The sequence below is a fragment of the Gopherus flavomarginatus genome, chromosome 7 (genome assembly GCF_025201925.1).
Source record: "Gopherus flavomarginatus isolate rGopFla2 chromosome 7, rGopFla2.mat.asm, whole genome shotgun sequence".
NCBI classification, from domain to species: domain Eukaryota; kingdom Metazoa; phylum Chordata; order Testudines; family Testudinidae; genus Gopherus; species Gopherus flavomarginatus.
This window is the reverse complement of record NC_066623.1, coordinates 90843290-90862857: the sequence shown is the minus strand read 5'-3', so window position 1 is coordinate 90862857 and position 19568 is coordinate 90843290. Positions and strand designations below refer to the sequence as shown.

The 19568-nt window shown below is 41.1% G+C and overlaps 1 protein-coding gene across 2 annotated transcripts in view; it reads right to left on the bottom strand.

Annotated features, from left to right (window-relative positions):
- Positions 1-19568, bottom strand: part of ADGRL4 (adhesion G protein-coupled receptor L4) — a 102082-nt gene that overhangs the window by 32828 nt on the left and 49686 nt on the right. For both annotated transcript variants that reach the window (XM_050961871.1, XM_050961870.1), the window contains exons 3-7: positions 14303-14455; positions 4634-4789; positions 4019-4089; positions 2037-2216; positions 1764-1947 (exon numbers count right to left, since the gene is read on the bottom strand). In XM_050961871.1, coding sequence (XP_050817828.1) covers positions 1764-1947; positions 2037-2216; positions 4019-4089; positions 4634-4789; positions 14303-14455 — 744 coding nt within the window. The remainder of the gene's footprint in view (positions 1-1763; positions 1948-2036; positions 2217-4018; positions 4090-4633; positions 4790-14302; positions 14456-19568) is intronic.

Sequence of the window (19568 nt, the reverse complement as noted above, 5' to 3'; positions counted from 1 at the left end):
TTTCCTTTAAGCAATTGACCCTGTATATTGTCACCTTAATACAGAGACTATTTTATGTCTTTTTCTTTCTTTTTTATATAAAGCTTTCTTTTTAAAACCTGTTGGAGTTTTTCTTTAGTGGGGACTCCAGGGAATTGAGTCTGCAGCTCACCAGGGGATTAGTGGGAGGAAGAAGTCAGGGGGAAAAATCTCTTTGTGTCAGATTTACTAAACCTGACTTTGCATACCCTCTGGGTGAGGGGGGAGAGAGGTTAGATCTCTCGGTGCTTGTGTTTCAAGGACTTGAAGCAGGGAGGGTGGAATCCCTTTGTTTAGATTCACGGAGCTTGCTTCTGTATATCTCTCCAGGAACCCAGGGAGGGAACACCTGGAGAGGAGGAGGGGGAAGGGAAATGGTTTATTCCCCTTTGTTGTGAGACTCAAGGAATCTGAGTCTTAGGGTCCCCCAGGGAAGGGTTTGGGGAGACCACAGTGAGCTAGGCACTGTATAATTCCTGGCAGCAATTACCAGGTCCAAGCTGGTAACTAAGCTTGGAGGTTTTCATGCTAACACCCATATTTTGGACGCTAAGGTCCAAATCTGGGAAGCAATGTTATGACAGGGTGTGGCCTAGGAAACTGCTCCCACAGTCTGCCATACAACTGGGTCCATCTGTGCTACAAATTACAAATGCAACAGGCTCCCTGGAGCTTATGAGACAGTGGTTCATTCTATGTTCTCTCCCTCATTTCATCTGACAACAGCAAATCTCACTGAAGTGAAAGAAGGAAAAGGATCTGTTCTTCCTTAGAAACTGAGGCAAGTTTTTTCTCAGTATCGTGGTGCATTTTGGGGAGTGATCTGTAAATGGCAAGATTCATGTGACCAGGGGAGGGAATATTGGATTTTACTACACCAGATCTGGAAACTAGGTCAATCAGAGGATATATGAGTTACTCTGGAAGGAGGAAAGCAGAATGGTTGGTCACAACCAAAAGGGGAAACAACAATGTAGTCTTAGGATAGAGTCTAAAAAGGGCGCAGCACGAGCCTTACTCTGCTCCCACTGAAGCCTATAGTAACACTGTTATCTTCACTGCATGCCTGACTTAAGTGAGAGGAGATAGGCCAAAGCTGAGCACTTTTAAAAATACAACTCTTAGTGTCTTCCTAAGACCACAATACAGAAGACAAGCAACTTATACATGGAGGGAGATAGTGGGAAGTCAAGTTGAGATCTTTCCCAATATCCTTATCTGAACTTTCTTGAAATTCAAAACACAGCTGTGCCATCACCAACACAGGGCTAGGCCTTCAAGGCACAGACTAGTTCAAAGTTTATTTACATTGCTTTTACTGAATCAAAAATAAAACAAAACGTGGCTTGTAGAGTTCTGCTAGCAACTCTAACGTTTATTCTGTTGGCATTTTTAATGCATCTGTTCAAGATGTACAATGATTTGCTAAATGCAGTGTGATGACTGCCACTTTGGTCATGAGTGAAGTTTGAACTGGAAAGCAGGACCCTTTACATCCTCCCTCTAAGAACCAAGCTAGATCCTCAGCAGGTCTTACCTTCATTGAAGTCAATATAATTAGTTTACATCAGCCGAGCGTCTGGCCCAAACTCTGTAGGTGTTTTTTGTTGCTCATTCAAACTTTTAAACCCCCAAATCTGTAGGTTTTACATGACACTACTTTAATCTCAACAATTTATACTGAAAAAACTTCACAGTGTAATTCACATCTAAAGTATCACTTACATTCATTTTCTTTTTCTTACCCATTTCACTTGCATTAACATCTAGCTGTGTTGTCTTTTTGAAGTTCTGTGACATGAGCAGCGTTGCCTGCTCTGCAGCATGCATCAGCTTAGTGAGACTTGTTCTCCTGTTATCTGTAGGGAGTGCTTCCCAAACTGTAATTTTATCCTTTTGAACAAAATTGTTCACGGTGTTAACAAAAACCTGTCAGTATAAAAATATTTTTAAGCACAAAAGCCTTATGCTATTGATAAAAGAAAAAAAAATACAATAATAAGGCTCAAGCCACTTACATTAATAGTCACATCAGTAAGTGCTTCCTTGTCAGAAATTGTGTTATTCATGGTACTTAGTGATGAGTAAGATACAGATAATGCTTCCACATATGAAATCATATCTACAGGTGAAAGTTGTCCCACAGTGTTCCTATTGATTTCTTGTAGGAAAGCCAAGGGTTCTTTTATAGTCCTAAACTGAAAGAAACAGGAAATCAGTATACTTAGGAGATTCCACTGGCAATTCAACCAGCAAAGCAACCACTGATGACTTTTGGGGAATATAAAAGAGTTGCACAAATTATGGGGAAATAAATTAATGATTTCTGTGAATTTGTGAATAAGGACCGGTTTCTACACACAAACAAGGGCACAGCAGGTCAGCAGGTCTACTTATGGAGCTACTCCAATTGAGTAGGCAAGCCAGAATTTGACCAGGCAAATAAACATCATAAAAGTATAATACATATCCAGCATACCGTCTTAATTTATTTTGACCAGTACAACTCAGTTTTATTTAGCATAATGCTCCATTATGTACTAGTAAACGTTTTGTTGCATATTTTGTAAAAATAATTAAATCTTAGTAGTATGGCAACTTACCTACAGCCTCTTCTGTTAAATCTTTGCTGAGAGATGGAAACAGATGGCCAGTTTTTTTAAAAAGCACACAGATTACCAATATTCTATTGCAATCTTTATCTTCACTGCTAAGGGTTGAAAACTATTAAATAACTTCCCTACTGAAAATATTAATAGAAAGTAATTAGATGGAAATGTTTGTACAAAAATGTTTATATTAGTAATAGGCTGGGAAGATTGAGATCTGGATCTGTATTAGGGTTAGGCTAGGGTTCAGAATTCAGTGCCATGGCTGAGTCAGAGAAGGGTTTCAGATTTTCTGGCACCGAAATCCAAGGAGATTTCATCCCTAAATAGTAGACAAATAATGAGATCATCCAATTTGGTGAGATTCCTGTGATCTCAAAGGTGAATATCCCATGAGATAGTGCTCTCATGAGATCCGGACTTTATCTTTGGCTGAATTCTAATGGAACTGGAAAACAGGCCTCTTTCTGTTTTTGATCTAACTCAGAATCAAAATTACAGGGGTAGGTTCAGATCCAAGGGCTAAAATTTAAAGCCTTCATTTTTCTTCAAAATTTAGATTCAAGGTTTTGATCCAATCCTAGTTTAAATACAGGTTTAAAAACAGACAGTTATTCGGTTTTAAAGTTCAGATGTTGTACTTATCCTGTCTTCTCTACTTAAATTTACAGTAAGCATGTTAATATAATGTATACCTTAACACTGAAGAAATCAAACCTCTTATGTTAAAAGACTGGGTTCTTTTAAATCTGATCATTGAGGCAAACTCCTTGAGATAAAAAGCAAACACGCACAGTGGTGATTCACTTAGTCAAATCAGAAACCAATAGTCTTGTGGACTCACCAGTTTATTTAATTTGCTGTTTGAAATTTATGCTTCTGGGGAAAAATCTGGCTCCCCAATTCTTTCACATGCAGCCTAACACATGATGTTTTGAAAGAGAGAAAAATATTGGTACCCAAGTGTATTATTGCTCTATTTTATATTTTGTCACTTGCCTTCACCACCTCTATAAATTATCTTTCTAGGTTTCATTCAGAACAAACAAATAGCTGCACATAATTAAATGTAGAAAGGTGTAATTTCAAGAACTTGCCATTCAGAAACTGTTGAGTGATTACCACACTTCTGAATTCTATGCACAACATGATTTAGTTCACTGGAGATACAAACAAAACAAAGCTTGCAGGCAAACTAACACTGTGATTCAAATACATAACCATTTCAAATAAGCTGGAAGTATTAAAAAGATTTCTATATATATGCTTACATTCATCTATATCTTCAGCCATTTGTTAAAAGTGCCTCAATAGATATAATTGAAATAACAGTTTTAAAAGAGAAACAATCAAAGAATTTGCAAATTAATCTATAAACCATTGCTACTTACTTCAGCTACAGTTTGAGTAATATTTTCAATTATACAGTCATTATGTAACTTGCACTTTGCCTTTGGATTTTCTGTAGAAATTAAAAAGAAGACTAATCAATTACAGTAATAGTTCTTGTATAAGAAAACCCAAATCTCTACAGTATTTGAAACTTGCATATACATATGGATCATTCACAAGCATAAACTATTAGAACCTGACCTCACTTACTGGGTTTACACTGGTATAAAGGCACCAAGCCACATTTTCTGCTGGTTTAAATGGGAGCAGCTCCATTTACTTCAGTGGAGTTTTGCTAATTTACACCAGCAGAGAATTTGACCCACTGACTCACTGTTTACACTGGTATGAGTGAGAGAAGAAATCGGGCTTCTGCAGCTTAGAATACACGTCAGCACAATATCAGGTTGGGTCTTCAGATTTCATCACATTGTTCAGTACAAATACATTTCTAAGAGCACATCTCAATGATATTATTAGAAAATATAGGTGTGAGTGCCTTGCCTCTTTCTCATGTCTGGCTGATTAATCTAACTGAAGATAAAGAGACACTGGTGGGTTTCTCAGAAGATGTAGTTCTATAATAACACATAAACCTTTATAATATCATTTACCTTGGCAGGAAGTGCCATCATTTGGCTTAAACTGTAATTTTCCTGTGGATGGTTGATAACCTTCCTTACAGGAGCAGTTATATCCTCCATCCACATTTTCACATTTCGCATGATCTCCACAGGCAACGGTTACTGCTTCACTGCACTCATCTATATCTGCAAATATCGTGAGAAATTGAATTTTTTATTAAGTATTTAAAGACTAACACCTTGCTGCCTTGTTGATAAGTTATGCATACAGCAATTTCACATCAACATTTCACAAAATACTATTAAAGAAAAAAAAGCAAAAAGCTAAAAAAGCCAAATTTAATGGCAAACACATCTGCTAATTATATCACTTAGGGTTTGGAACAATAAAGCACAATTAAGCATCTTTTTAATATTAAAAATATTCTTCAGTGAGAGACTGCTGATTTTTTGCACAGCTGTAACAACTCTATGTTCACTGAAAAAACCTTCTATTTGTACATATAGGGTATTTTTCATGTTTCAAAAGTGAGTTTAAAAGTTAATTCAATATTAAAATACTAGACTATGTATGATAAAATCACCTGAAACCTCATTTTTCTACATATTATACTAAAATAGATTGTACTACCTTATTATTCAGTTAGAAAAGAGAGAGGAAACTGGTTTACACAGCCTTTTGATTTAAAATCAATGCTTTATTATTTTAGTATTTAAGGGATCAATTTGCCTGTCTGGTTAATCTAATATTTAAGTCAAATACTCTTCAAAGTGCTTGACTTGTCTATTTTATCCACATTTAAACTTAATTTCCCTAAAATTGATGATGACTTCCTAATTAATTTGGGTAGGTAAGTTCAGTAATTCAATTGACTGAGTGAGAGTGGGTCTGAGAATTAAACTGATGAATTGTGGGAAGGAAATCTGTGAATTGATGGATTTGGAAAGGCAGGGCAGAAACTGATTTGATGGATGGGAAAGAGGGTCTTACATTATATCGACTGACTGGGGATAGCGACCAAATAATTGAATTGATACATTGAGTCTTGGAACTATACTGAGTAATTGTGAGCAGTGGGGTAGAGGTCTGAGAAATTATGTACTGCGGAGGAGGGAAGAACTGAACAGTCTGGAAAGAGGAAGAACCGAAAAAAGAATTGATTAATTTGTAGAAAGAAGCCAATACATGTATAGATTTAGAAGAGGAGGGGCTGAGAATTGAATTGAATGATTGTGGAGGTGGAAAACAGAACTGATGATCTGGGAAAGGGGGCAAAATTAAACTGGTGAATTGGGGATAACTGAATACATTGGGTAAGGGTTGGAGGGAAAAACAACTGGTGATCCTCTTGTGGGATGGTGAAAACACTTATGAATCGATGGAGGGGCTCATGCTGATAAGAGTGGCTTAAGAGAGAACAAGTGGAGAATGGATCGGGGGGGACTACAAAATAGTCTTTTAGTTTTGAGGAACTGATAATTGTATTTCAGTGCTGGCACTGTTTAGATTAGAGAGTGGATTTCTGGTGACACTGATTTTGCGATGAAGAGAATGTGTGAGGCAAAAATGGGTAAGAAAAAGAAGAATGAATGGATTCGGCACAGGAAGGGGAGAGTACGGATTAGGAGGAGTGGCAATATATTTATCAAAAGTAGATGTTAGGCTTTGTGGACTAGAGAGAGAAGGGAGAAATTTAGGGACTAAAGGAGAATGGGAGAGATTTGGAATTGGAAGGAGGAGAGGAAGTTAGGGAGAGGATAATACAATAAAAAAGAAATATTAGAAGAACAGAGGAAGTAGAACAATGAGAATGAAGGGAGAGAAAAAGATTTTACTTGTCTGAGTTCAGGAAGGGAGGCAAAAGATACATAAAGTCATTTGAAGAATACACAAAAGGCCTCTGCTTTTGGTGGGCATCATCTGTTGATAATTTAATAGAACATAATTTGCCAATGACAAGCATGTCTGGTTAAAAAGGGTCAGATAAATGCTTTACAAAATCTTATGTGCACAGAATTGCACATAAATCTTATGTGCACATGGCATTAGAACATTTAATAGAGGAGTCTAAGAACCATCTCACCCTACTTTTTTTTATTGCTTTGTCTGTAGTTCCCCGCAGCCTCCTATCTTCTACTGGTTTAGACTGAGGCCTTCCTAGACAATTACAGCTTGCCATAATCAACTGGAAGGCATTAAGAGGTATCTTGAAAGATCAAGTGTGAGGCTAAGTTGCTGACATCTGTATTATATCGATAATTCATTTTGATACTTAATTAACAAATATTGAGTCATTTGATTTCAGCATATGGGGTTTTGCATTATTTCTATCTGAATGGTTTTTATGACCGGCTTGCTGAGGTGGCAACCATGTCAAATCTCAGGGGATTGATAAAAGTGAGAAAACAAAAAGAGAAGTACCACGTGAAATATTGCTACACAAAGGGTAAATCATAATCAAATGCTGTTATTTGAAGGCATGGGGCCAAAGACACTAGTCCTGGCACTTAAATAATCCATTCACATCAATTAATTGTATGGCTCTTTTTTGGAGCATGTAAATGTCACTCAGAGTCCCACTATGTAACTTTTGATGCATTTGGAATACATTGAAGTGCCAAGGGTGAGAAAACAATGACAACACTAGTCTGCATAATGGCTCCACAGATGAGCCTCATCTCCAGGGATTTTCTTGGCCTTCTCAGCTATGTAGAGAAGGATAAATAAGTCCTGACAAGATCTCCAGCATGCAGCTCACTGTGAAATATCAATAAATGACAAACTTCACAACAACTTGAAATGCCTGATTTGAATGTGTGCTAAAATAATCTATTAATAGTTTGATTTATAACAACACTTATAACGTTGGTATTAAAAATCAATAGATGACTAATAGCAACCTTCCTTTCTTAAAAACTATACCTCCTAGAGATGTGCATAAATATTTGAACATATTCGAGATCATCATTGCTAAGTATCAGGTTGCTATGTCACTTACCATTACAAAAGTTTTTCAAGGTTATTATACTTATCTTGCAAAATATGATAATTTGTTTTTCATAAATCCAAATCATGTATTTGTCATTATTAGGTATTTATACAAATTACCTTTTTTTTCATACTGTTGTCACATATTAATTGTAATGTATCAGAGGGGTAGCCGTGTTAGTCTGGATCTGTAAAAGCAGCAAAGAATCCTGTGGCACCTTATAGACAGACTAACAGATGTTTTGGAGCATGAGCTTTCGTGGGTGAATACCCACTTCTTCAGATGCATGTGGTGGAAATATCCAGGGGCAGGTATATATATGCTAGCAAGCAAGCTAGAGATAACGAGGTCAGTTCAATCAGGGAGGATGAGGCCCTGTTCTAGTAGTTGAGGTGTGAAAACCAAGAGAGGAGAAACTGGTTCTGTAGTTGGCAAGCCATTCACAGTCTTTGTTCAATCCTGAGCTGATGGTGTCAAATTTGCAGATGAACTGAAGCTCAGCAGTTTCTCTTTGAAGTCTGGTCCTGAAGTTTTTTTGCTGCAGAATGGCCACCTTAAGGTCTGCTATAGTGTGGCCAGGGAGATTGAAGTGCTCTCCTACAGGTTTTTGTATATTGCCATTCCTAATGTCTGATTTGTGTCCATTTATCCTTTTCCGTAGAGACTGTCCAGTTTGGCCGATGTACATAGCAGAGGGGCATTGCTGGCATATGATGGCATATATTACATTGGTGGATGTGCAGGTGAATGAACCGGTGATGGTGTGGCTGATCTGGTTAGGTCCTGTGATGGTGTCGCTGGTGTAGATATGTGGGCAGAGTTGGCATCGAGGTTTGTTGCATGGATTGGTTCCTGAGCTAGAGTTATTATGGTGCGGTGTGCAGTTACTGGTGAGAATATGTTTCAGGTTGGCAGGTTGTCTGTGGGCAAGGACTGGCCTGCCACCCAAGGCCTGTGAAAGTGTGGGATCATTGTCGAGGATGGGTTGTAGATCCTTGATGATGTGTTGGAGGGGTTTTAGCTGGGGGCTGTACGTGATGGCCAGTGGAGTCCTGTTGGTTTCTTTCTTGGGTTTGTCTTGCAGTAGGAGGCTTCTGGGCTTGAGGACTCTCACTGAAGGACTGTCTGGATATATGGACTCTCTACTCAGACCCTAGGCCACCAGCACTCCCAGCTATCTCCGTGACACCACTGATTTCCTGAGAAAACTACAATGCATTGGTCACCTCCCAGAAAACACCATCCTAGCCACCATGGATGTAGAGGCTCTCTACACAAACATCCCACACACAGATGGAATACAAGCTGTCAGGAACACTATCCCTGATGATGCCACAGCACAACTGGCTGCTGAGGTCTGTGCCTTTATACTTACACACAACTATTTCAAATTTGATGACAATATATATCTCCAGATCAGTGGCACTGCTATGGGCACCCGCATGGCCCCACAATATGCCAATATCTTTATGGCCGACCCGGAACAACGCTTCCTCGGCTCTCATCCACTCACGCCCCTTCTCTACCTACGCTACATTGATGACATCTTCATCATCTGGACCCATGGGAAGGAGACTCTGGAAAAATTCCACCATGATTCAACAGCTTCCACCCCACCATCAACCTCAGCCTGGACCAATCTACACGGGAGGTCCACTTTCTTGACACCACGGTGCAAATAAGTGATGGTCACATTAACACCACCCTATATCGAAAACCTACCGACCGCTATGCCTACCTTCATGCCTCCAGCTTCCATCCCGGACACATCACACGATCCATTGTCTACAGCCAAGCACTGAGGTACAACTGCATCTGCTCTAACCCCTCAGACAGAGACCAACACCTACAAAATCTCCACCAAGCATTCTCAAAACTACAATACCCGCACGAGGAAATAAGGAAACAGATCAACAGAGCCAGACGTGTACCCAGAAGCCTCCTACTGCAAGACAAACCCAAGAAAGAAACCAACAGGACTCCACTGGCCATCACATACAGCCCCCAGCTAAAACCCCTCCAACGCATCATCAAGGATCTACAACCCATCCTGGACAATGATCTCACACTTTCACAGGCCTTGGGTGGCAGGCCAGTCCTTGCCCACAGACAATCTGCCAACCTGAAACATATTCTCACCAGAAACTGCACACTGCACCATAATAACTCTAGCTCAGGAACCAATCCATGCAACAAACCTCGATGCCAACTCTGCCCACATATCTACACCAGCGACACCATCACAGGACCTAACCAGATCAGCCACACCATCACTGGTTCATTCACCTGCACATCCACCAATGTAATATATGCCATCATATGCCAGCAATGCCCCTCTGCTATGTACATCGGCCAAACTGGACAGTCTCTACAGAAAAGGATAAATGGACACAAATCAGACATTAGGAATGGCAATATACAAAAACCTGTAGGAGAGCACTTCAATCTCCCTGGCCACACTATAGCAGACCTTAAGGTGGCCATTCTGCAGCAAAAAAACTTCAGGACCAGACTTCAAAGAGAAACTGCTGAGCTTCAGTTCATCTGCAAATTTGACACCATCAGCTCAGGATTGAACAAAGACTGTGAATGGCTTGCCAACTACAGAACCAGTTTCTCCTCTCTTGGTTTTCACACCTCAACTACTAGAACAGGGCCTCATCCTCCCTGATTGAACTGACCTCGTTATCTCTAGCTTGCTTGCTAGCATATATATACCTGCCCCTGGATATTTCCACCACATGCATCTGAAGAAGTGGGTATTCACCCACGAAAGCTCATGCTCCAAAACGTCTGTTAGTCTGTCTATAAGGTGCCACAGGATTCTTTGCTGCTTCCATTAATTGTAATGGAGACCTTAATGAGGAGCCAGGATTATCAAAACAGAAGTGGAAGCTCATGGACATGACAGGCAACAAAGATGCTAAGGACATACAAAACGACTGAGGAGTATATACAAATAGTTTATCTGCAGCTGAGTTGTCTATACAGAATGAATTTATATGAATCCTAGCTAATGCAGTGTTTGTGGAGAAAATATTTACTGGAGTAGATAATTAAAGGTACTGATCACCTTCACATTCTCTTTAAATCAATATGATTTGCAGGTGCCATCAACAATTTTACTACCATTTCAAGGTAGATTGCATGTTGCTTTTAAGTAGTTTAACAGTGTTAGTTTAAATTTTCTTCTGTACTTGTTGCAGGGTTTTGGGTTTTTTGGGGGGTCATTCTATTTTAGATGAATATGCAACTTTAGACCACGCAGGAGACAACAGCTTGTCAATTCTTTTAGAAAGTAATCCACTTCCACCTGAGGTTTGTAGCTAGGAACCCATTCCTTCTCCCATTATCTACAACAGGAGCAAGTTTGGGCCCCAAAAACCCAGTCTTATAACTCTAACTCACATGAGTAGTCTTTAGTGAGAAGATTCATGAGTGATGGTTGAAGGACTTGGCCCTTTAATGAGAAGGCCATTTGCCATGGCTCAGCAAGGAACCCTGCCTTTCAGACAATATTCAAAATAACCCTGGAACTGAGCTTTGAAGCCTTTATAATAGCTCTGATCAGAAAGAAATATTAAAGCAAAATCCCCCAAAATAACACTACCAACACCATTTAACTAGTATGAAAAGAGATGTATAACTTTTTATTATATTTCTGCTTTTTGGTCACTGCTCATTTACTACAGCAGGCAAGATAATTCCAATTAATATAAAGGTAGTGAGAATGATTGTTATGTTCAGTCTTGCCAATTATGGGATTATAGCTATATTTCTTTGATTCTTCATCAGCCAGTCAAGACAGCTTGATGTCTACATTATAAATGATGCTTGTTAGCAGCTTGCAGGGTATTGAAAAGTCCACTGGTAAAGGACCAGATGTTCCTTTTGATTTTGCACTGTGGAAGGAAGCAATGTACACAAACTGGATTCCAAATTGTCCTAAGAAGGGCATATGCAAATAGATAAGAGCTATGTGGCATAATACCATATCCCCACACAAAGGGCCCTCCAAAGTGCTATGAGGGAGAAAGGGTGAATGGCCAATCAGCTGGGGGAAAAGTCAGGACCCGAATGCAGTAGCGCACGTTTGGAAGAATAGTGCAACTTCTTCCAGAAATTGTGATGCAGAGATGTCAAATTCATTCTGGACAGACACAAATTCTATTTTTGACCCCTTGGGCTGGGGTTACAATTTAGGGCTCCATTCCCCTTTGACCCACAGCAGAACTAATATACAAAGATCAAGGGTGGAAAATGGCTTTTATGTAGGAAATAAACTTATAATTATTATTTAAACTTATATTAAGCATCAGAAAGCGGGAAAATATCCTCACCGTCAGGACCACCACTATTTCTACTTTGTGTTTTTTTTATTCCCTATTCTCCTTTCTCAATTTCTCTGTCCCACATCTTTGTGACTCTCCTCCTTTCTTCCCTCTGTTTTTCCTTCTCCACAGCAATCTCCAGTTTTTCTTCTCCCTGTGAGTCTTATCATCACCCCCTTCGCTAATCTATCTGATATAATGATCTGCCATGAAAAACTTACCACTGACGTGTAAAGTGTCATCATTTGATATTAGAGTTAACAGCCCAATTAGATTAATGTGGGGGAGGGGAAACTGCCATCTCCCAGAACCGGTGTTTCAGGCTCTCTTTAGACCCAGGAAGACAACATTGGTTATCCTTGCTTCACATTTGAAAGGTTAACATGACATCTCAGAGGGATAGAAACTTTTTGTTTGTTTGTTTAAAGAAAGCTTAGATTGTGCAAATTGAGAATCTGTCTTGGGACCACATAAATCAGCAAGTGGGCTGGTAGCACTGTCCTAGTGCAAATTAAGCAGCTCTGAGTTGTCCAGCATAGCCAACACTACTAGATTCCTATTATAATACTGGGGTCCACTCCAGACATATGGCACTGCCTCCCACCTAGGTACTCCGCTAGGGTGCTATTGTCTGTGTGTAGAAGACATGTCTGAGACCTCTCCCACTGTAGCAGATCCATGGGTTACAACGTAATCCTCTATGGCTTCCTTGATAAACTGCAAAACTGACTTTATTTATTTTGTATCTGTATTTAATGGGATAATATGCCAATCAATGACCACTAGAGGATGACAGTAGAATGTCTGCACTCTGAACAGCAGGGAAAAAAAGTTTATTATTAATTTATAATACCTAAGGCATGGATCAGGACACCATTGTGCTAGGTGGTGTTCAATCACAGAACAAAGAGATAGTCCTTGCCCATCTAGATACTTACAATCTAGGATACGTTTGCTTTGAAATCAGGGACTTCAGCACGTGTAGGCATATCCAAGTTAGCTTGGATCTAGCTAATTTGAATAATAATAGTGAAGCTGCAACAGCACAGATTAGCCTCTTGAGTACATAGCTAGCTAGACCCATGCTAACTCAGGTATGTCTGCACGTGCTTTAGTCATACCTATGGCTGCAGTGTAGACATAACCTTAGTACAAGAAAAGGGACGACAGGTGGATATAGACAGACAAGCATAATAATAAAAAGTAATCTCAGCTGGCAAAAAAGTAAAGCAAAACTAGGAACATTCAAGTGAAACAACCTTGAAGACAAGACTTCTGAAGCTTATAGTAAAAATCAAGACATCTAGAAACAGGTAATTTTTACAGCTCATTGTGCTCACAACATGAATCCCAGATAACTTGAGAAAAGATTCACAGCAACTTAGTAAAAGGGAAACATGATATCAGGATGTGAGGAACATCAATGGAAGTTTGACTAGATCCCTCTCTAGCCTAATATGCAACTCCTTTGCTTATATTTGGAATGGTAAGAAAAGACAGAGATTGTCAGGACTGTCAAGCTTTAGAGAGCAATATCTGGAACTAGATATAATCAGCCCAAAGATGATATACCTGTGTAAAGAGGCAATGGATTTATTGCTTGTTTTCCCATTCCCCAAAGAGTATCACAGCACACAAAGAAAATTACCAAAGGATTGAAAAAAGAGAAATAGTTACAATTCTTCCAGTGAAGGGTAAGGACTGCACAATTGTTCAGAAATAATATTTTCCCAGAGAATATTTCTGTTTTGTAATCCTAAATGTGATCCATTAAACTGCTATGCAGGCAGAAACCGAAGGACTGCACAGAATGCAGGTAGCTACTCATCCTACTCACTACCTTAAACCAGAACTGAAAAGAAGAATTAGTGAGAGATGAAGGGAATTTTGGAATATTGGCCAGAGTCTGGTGCTGAGGTGTAATCAAACTGAACGTGGCTGGGACAAACCCTAAAGGCCATTCTGCTGGTCCAGGATCAGTGGATTGCCTTGAATTCTAACCAAATCCCATCTGACCCCTGCCAGGCCCATTGTGTTGGCAGATCCAGGAGAAGATGGTATGAGGTAGAAAGAATGTGGGCCACCATTTGGCCTTAGATCTATATTCCTATATAAAGCTAGCACATTCAGGTTAAATCCTGAAGTTCTCTTGAGTTCAATGGGACTTTTGTTGAGTAAAGATACTAGGAAGCAGTCTTTTGTTATTGAGACCTAGGGGTTTGAACCAGAATACCAGGTCTGTGAATTGTGGGAAGCCCTCATCCAAATTGCACAGATCAGGGCACCTGAATTTCTTTTACTGGATTTCTCTAACTAACAATAGGCACAAGAAATAAGTGACAATTTAAAACTATCTGGATGACATTATAGTAACTTACCCACACAAAAGGTTCCATCATTAGTTACAAACTTCTCTTGACCACTGCTCGATCTGAAACCAGTTGCACACATGCAGTAATAACTCCCCACAGTATTGGTACAGTTAGCATTTTCTCCACAAGGTTGTGTAGCATTTTCGCATTCGTTATCATCTGTCAAGAGATAAATTACATAAAAATAATTTTCATTTGCCAGTTTAACAAAATAATGGTTTAATCTGGACCCCAGTATTTTTTTATTTATAGATGTTGAGACTAACATGCTGATTCTTTGTTTAACACTGGCCTCACCAATGCCAAGGACTTAATCATGCTCAAAGCCACATAGGTATCCAAAGTAAAACTTTCCGCTACATGTATCTGATGAAGTGGGTATTCACCCCTGAAAGCTTATGCTCCAATATGTCTGTTAGTCTATAAGGTGCTACAGGACTCTTTGTCGCTTTTTACAAAGTAAAACCAGCTCTGTATTAGAGGAGAACAGAAACACATGTACTAAACTAATGTTCTAGCTGGGATCCCCACTTCCAAATCACATATCAGGTCAAATACGCTCATGTTTGGATGATCTCCAAATAGAGACCTGGTGTGATGTCCTGGATCTCAAACCCAGGCCTGAGAGTGCCCAGACAGCTGTCGCATTTTCATCTCCACCCAATGTCTGCTGAAGCCTGGTGGGTTGAGGAGCTAATATGACTACAGCCTCAGCCGAGGCACCACCCGCAGAAGCCTGGATTGGAGGATCGCCAAACTCCACATAAGCCAGAAAGAGGCATAGGAAGTTGTCTGAGCAATTAGGTGATTCCCTGTTGCTGCTGCATTGGATCCTGCTTGTGCCTGCTTCCTTCATTCTACACCCAACCATGTTCCTGATTCCTTCTTTGCTCCTGGCTTCCTCCTGCCTTTGTTCCTGCTCACCAATGTGCTCCTGCTCTGTGCCTGATCCTTGCCTCTCTTCCAGATCCTGTCATTTTGCCTCACTTCTGACCATCAGTTACCAGTCCCAGCTCTGCCTCTGGGCTCTGGTAATTGGCAGTTGACTCTAGTGCTGAACCTTGACTCTGTCTGCTGACCTGGACACCTGCTGCACCCACTAGACCTGACTTCTGCTCTGACCTTCAGACAATTTTCCCAGTCCTTAACATGTGGATGGTGTCCCAAGATCCACACATGGAGGATGGGCCATGGGCAGGTGCACAGATATACACTATATTGTTCTCCATTTCCATCCTTCTAGAGATTTTTTGGAAAAGAATGCATTATTGTTGCTATGGAGCCTCCTCTCCTTAGGATCCTTGGGACAGCTAATGCCAAAGAGAAGAGGGCTTCTGCCAGAGGCAAGAATTCTGACCTAGATAACCTTAATCTCCCACAAATTTTAGGAGATTCACCAACTATAAAGGAAGGTCCAGTGGTATATTTCAGAAGGAGGCCAACCCATGCTGTTAATGGAACAACAGGGAAATAACTTCATAAGGGTATCTTTCTGAAGATTACCTCTCTAGACACCTTTCCTGTGGGTTTTATCATGGGGGAGAGGGAGGAGAAGAGGAATGATCCAACTGATTTGGTAAAACATACTAAGAAGCCATAGACTAGTGCATTAGTCAAGTGAATCAATACACACAGTACAGCTATTTCCACTACATTCTTCCATACACATTGCATTCTGGATGTTCTATACAATTAAATAATCATCTGACCAACTTTAGGAAACACTGCAAAACCTTCATCTTCAGTAAAGTCTATTCACATAGTAAGAATGACACAACACCGATACCTCCATCCACTCAAATGTTCCCTCCCAAAAGCCTCCCAGAATCCTGAAGCAAAAGAAATAAATTAACCTACCAAGAGCTCCCAGGAACCAAATATACTCCAGAGATTTTAATCCTAAGGGTACATCTGCACTACCCACCGGATTGGCATGTAGCAATCGATCTATAGGGGATCGATTTATTGTGTGTAGTGTAGACGCGATAAGTCGATCTCCAATCACTCTCCCGTCCACTGCTGAACTCCAGCAGCGTGAGAGGCGGAAGCAAAGTTGACGGGGGAGCTGCGGCTGTCGATCCAGCACCGCGAGGATATGAAATAAGTAATTTTAATTCGATCTAAGATACGTCGACTTCAGCTACGTTATTCTCGTAGCTGAAGTTGTGTATCTTAGGCCTGGTCTACACTATGCGTTTATACTGATTTTAGCAGCGTTAAACCGATTTAACGCTGCACCCGTCCACACGACGAGGCCCTTTATATCAATATAAAGGGCTCTTTAAACTGGTTTCTGTACTCCTCCCCGACGAGAGGAGTAGCGCTGAAATCGGTATTACCATATCGGATTAGGGTTAGTGTGACCGCAAATCGACGGTATTGGCCTCCAGGCGATATCCCACAGTGCACCACTGTGACTGCTCTGGAAAGCAATCTGAACTCAGATGCACTGGCCAGGTAGACAGGAAAAGCCCCGCGAACTTTTAAATTGCATTTCCTGTTTTCCCAGTGTAGAGCTCTGATCAGCACGGGTGGCGATGCAGTCCCAAATACAAAAAGAGCTCCAGCATGGACAGTACAGGACATACTGGATCTGATCACTGTATGGGGAGACAAATCTGTTCTATCAGAGCTCCGTTACAGAAGACGAAATGCCAAAGCACTTGAAAGAAATCTCCAGGTTATGATACAGAGTCCACAGCAAAGTGCTGTGTGACAAGCGTAATGGAAAGCCAAAGAATCAAATGGACGCTCATGGAGGAAGAGAGGGGGGACTGAGGACTCCAGCTATCCCACAGTCCCCGCAGTCTCCGAAAAGCATTTGCATTCTTGGCTGACCTCCCAATGCCTGTAGGGTCAAACACATTGTCCAGGGTGGTTCAGGGTGTATCTCGTCAATTTACTCCCTCTCTCTCCCCATGAAAGAAAAGGGGAAAAAATAGTTTCTTGATTTTTTTTCAACGTCACCGTATGTCTACTGCATGCTGCCAGTAGATGTGGTGCTGGGGCACTGAACAGCAGCATCCTCTCCCCTCCTTTCCCCAATTGCAGACGGTGCAGTACAGTAGGACTAGTAGCCGTCCTCGTCATCATCCTGTGAGTGCTCCTCGCTGGCCTCAGGTGAGGTCGGCTGGGGGCGCCAAGGTAAAAATAGGAATGACTCCCGGTTATTCCCGGCAGATGGTACAGAACGGCTGGTAACCGTCCTCATCATAGCAACTGGGGACTGAACTCCATCAGCCCCCCACTTTCATGTCTAAAGAAAAGATTCTGTACTGCCTGGACTATCATAGCAGCTGGAGGCTGCCTCCCTCTCATTTTATCTCACTAAAAAGTCAGTGTTTCTTATTCCTGCATTCTTTATTACTTCGTCACACAAATGGGGGGACCCTGCAACGGTAGCCCAGAAGGGTTGGGAGAGGAGGGAAGCAACGGGTGGGGTTGTTGCAGGGGCACCCCCTAGAATGGCATTCAGCTCATCTTTTCTGTGGGATCTGTGCTCTCTGGTTCTCTGATACACTGGTTCTCTAGTACACTTGCCCCATATTCTAGGCAGGACTGACTCTATTTTTAGATAAAACATAAAAGAGGGAATGACCCGGGGGGTCATGCCCATTTCTGTCTTTGCGCCCCCGGCCGACCTCAGCGAAGGTCAGCCAGGAGCACCCATGACAGCAGCAGACGGTACAGAATGACTGTAACCGTCTCTGCTACCTTGCAAAGGCAAATGAATGCTGCTGTGTGGCGCTGCAGTACCGCCTCTGTCAGCGGCATCCAGTACACATACGGTGACAGTGACAAAAGGCAAAACAGGTTCCATGGTTGCCATGCTATGGCGTCTGCCAGTGCAATCCAGGGGAAAAGGGCGCAAAATGATTGTCTGCCGTTGCTTTCATGGAGGAAGGAATGAGTGATGACATTTACCCAGAATCATCCGTGACACTGTTTTTGCACCATCATGCATTGGGATCTCAGCCCAGAATTCCAATGGGTGGAGGAGACTGCGGGAACTATGGGATAGCTACAGGATAGCTACCCACAGTGCAACGCTCCAGAAATCGATGCTAGCCTTGGTACATGGACGCACACCACCAAATTATTGTGCTTTGTGTGGCCGCGTGCACTCGACTTTATACAATCTGTTTTACAAAACCGGTTTATGTAAAATTGGAATAATCCTGTAGTATAGACATACCCTTAGATCAATTCCCTCCCCCCCAGTGTAGTCCAGGCCTAAGAGAGGGAAGCCCTGGCTATTCCCATGAAGTCCACTAGGGACTTTGGTCTTATTTTTTTGGATGGAAGATGCTCAGAGTCTATAGTGATGGGTAGCAGTATAAAACCCTAAGATATAACTTAATTTCAGAAGGATAATTATATTAAGTGGCATGTAGCAGGGGAGAAAAAATGAGGGCAAGTGTCGCAAATAAGGTGTTTTCAGACACAGGAGCAAGACTGTGCCAGCGGATAAAGAAGATACTAGTGTGTCAAATTTGTTGAGAGTGGCAACATTTGTAACGATATAGCAGGAACAAATTTCTGTCTCGTAACTTATTCTGGACCTCTGGAATAGACCTGGCACAGGGGCCTTTTCAGATGTAAAGTTAATAGGAAGCCCTTTCACTACATGTGATTTAACAGACCTTTCAGTTAATTCACAGCGCAAATGCCAACTCAGGAACATGAAAAGGATTTACAACATTCTCCAGAGGACTTTGGGTCAATGTTAATAAATGGATTACACTCATTATAACTAATATTGTAATTTAATTTAATAAGGAATCCAAGTGTAAAAGCAATTTGCTGATGTATGTTAACGATATTTATTTTATGGCTTTAGCAGCTGTACTTCTGAGAAAACAATAGAGAAGGGTGTGTGATTTGGCTCTCACATACAGAACACTGGTTTACACCCAAATTAACTTCAGTGAAGTAATGGAATTACATTGGGAAAAAACTGGTGTAAATGAGATCAGAATCAGAGCCAGAAACTAATAATTTAAGATACGAGTACTTCATGGTCTGTGGCATGCTTCTCACTCCAATGACAAGCATGCTAGAATACATGCCATAGAAAACTTTAACCTTCAGGCTGTTTTCCTTTAGAACTCACCCTCTTAGGCCATGGCTACACTAGAGAGTTGCAGTGCTGGTGAGGGGGTTACAGCACTGCAACTTAGGATGTGGCCACACTTGCAAAGCACGGCCAGCGCTGCAACTCCCTGGTTGCAGCGCTGGCTGTACACCCAGTCGAGCCTCGGGTGTAGCAATT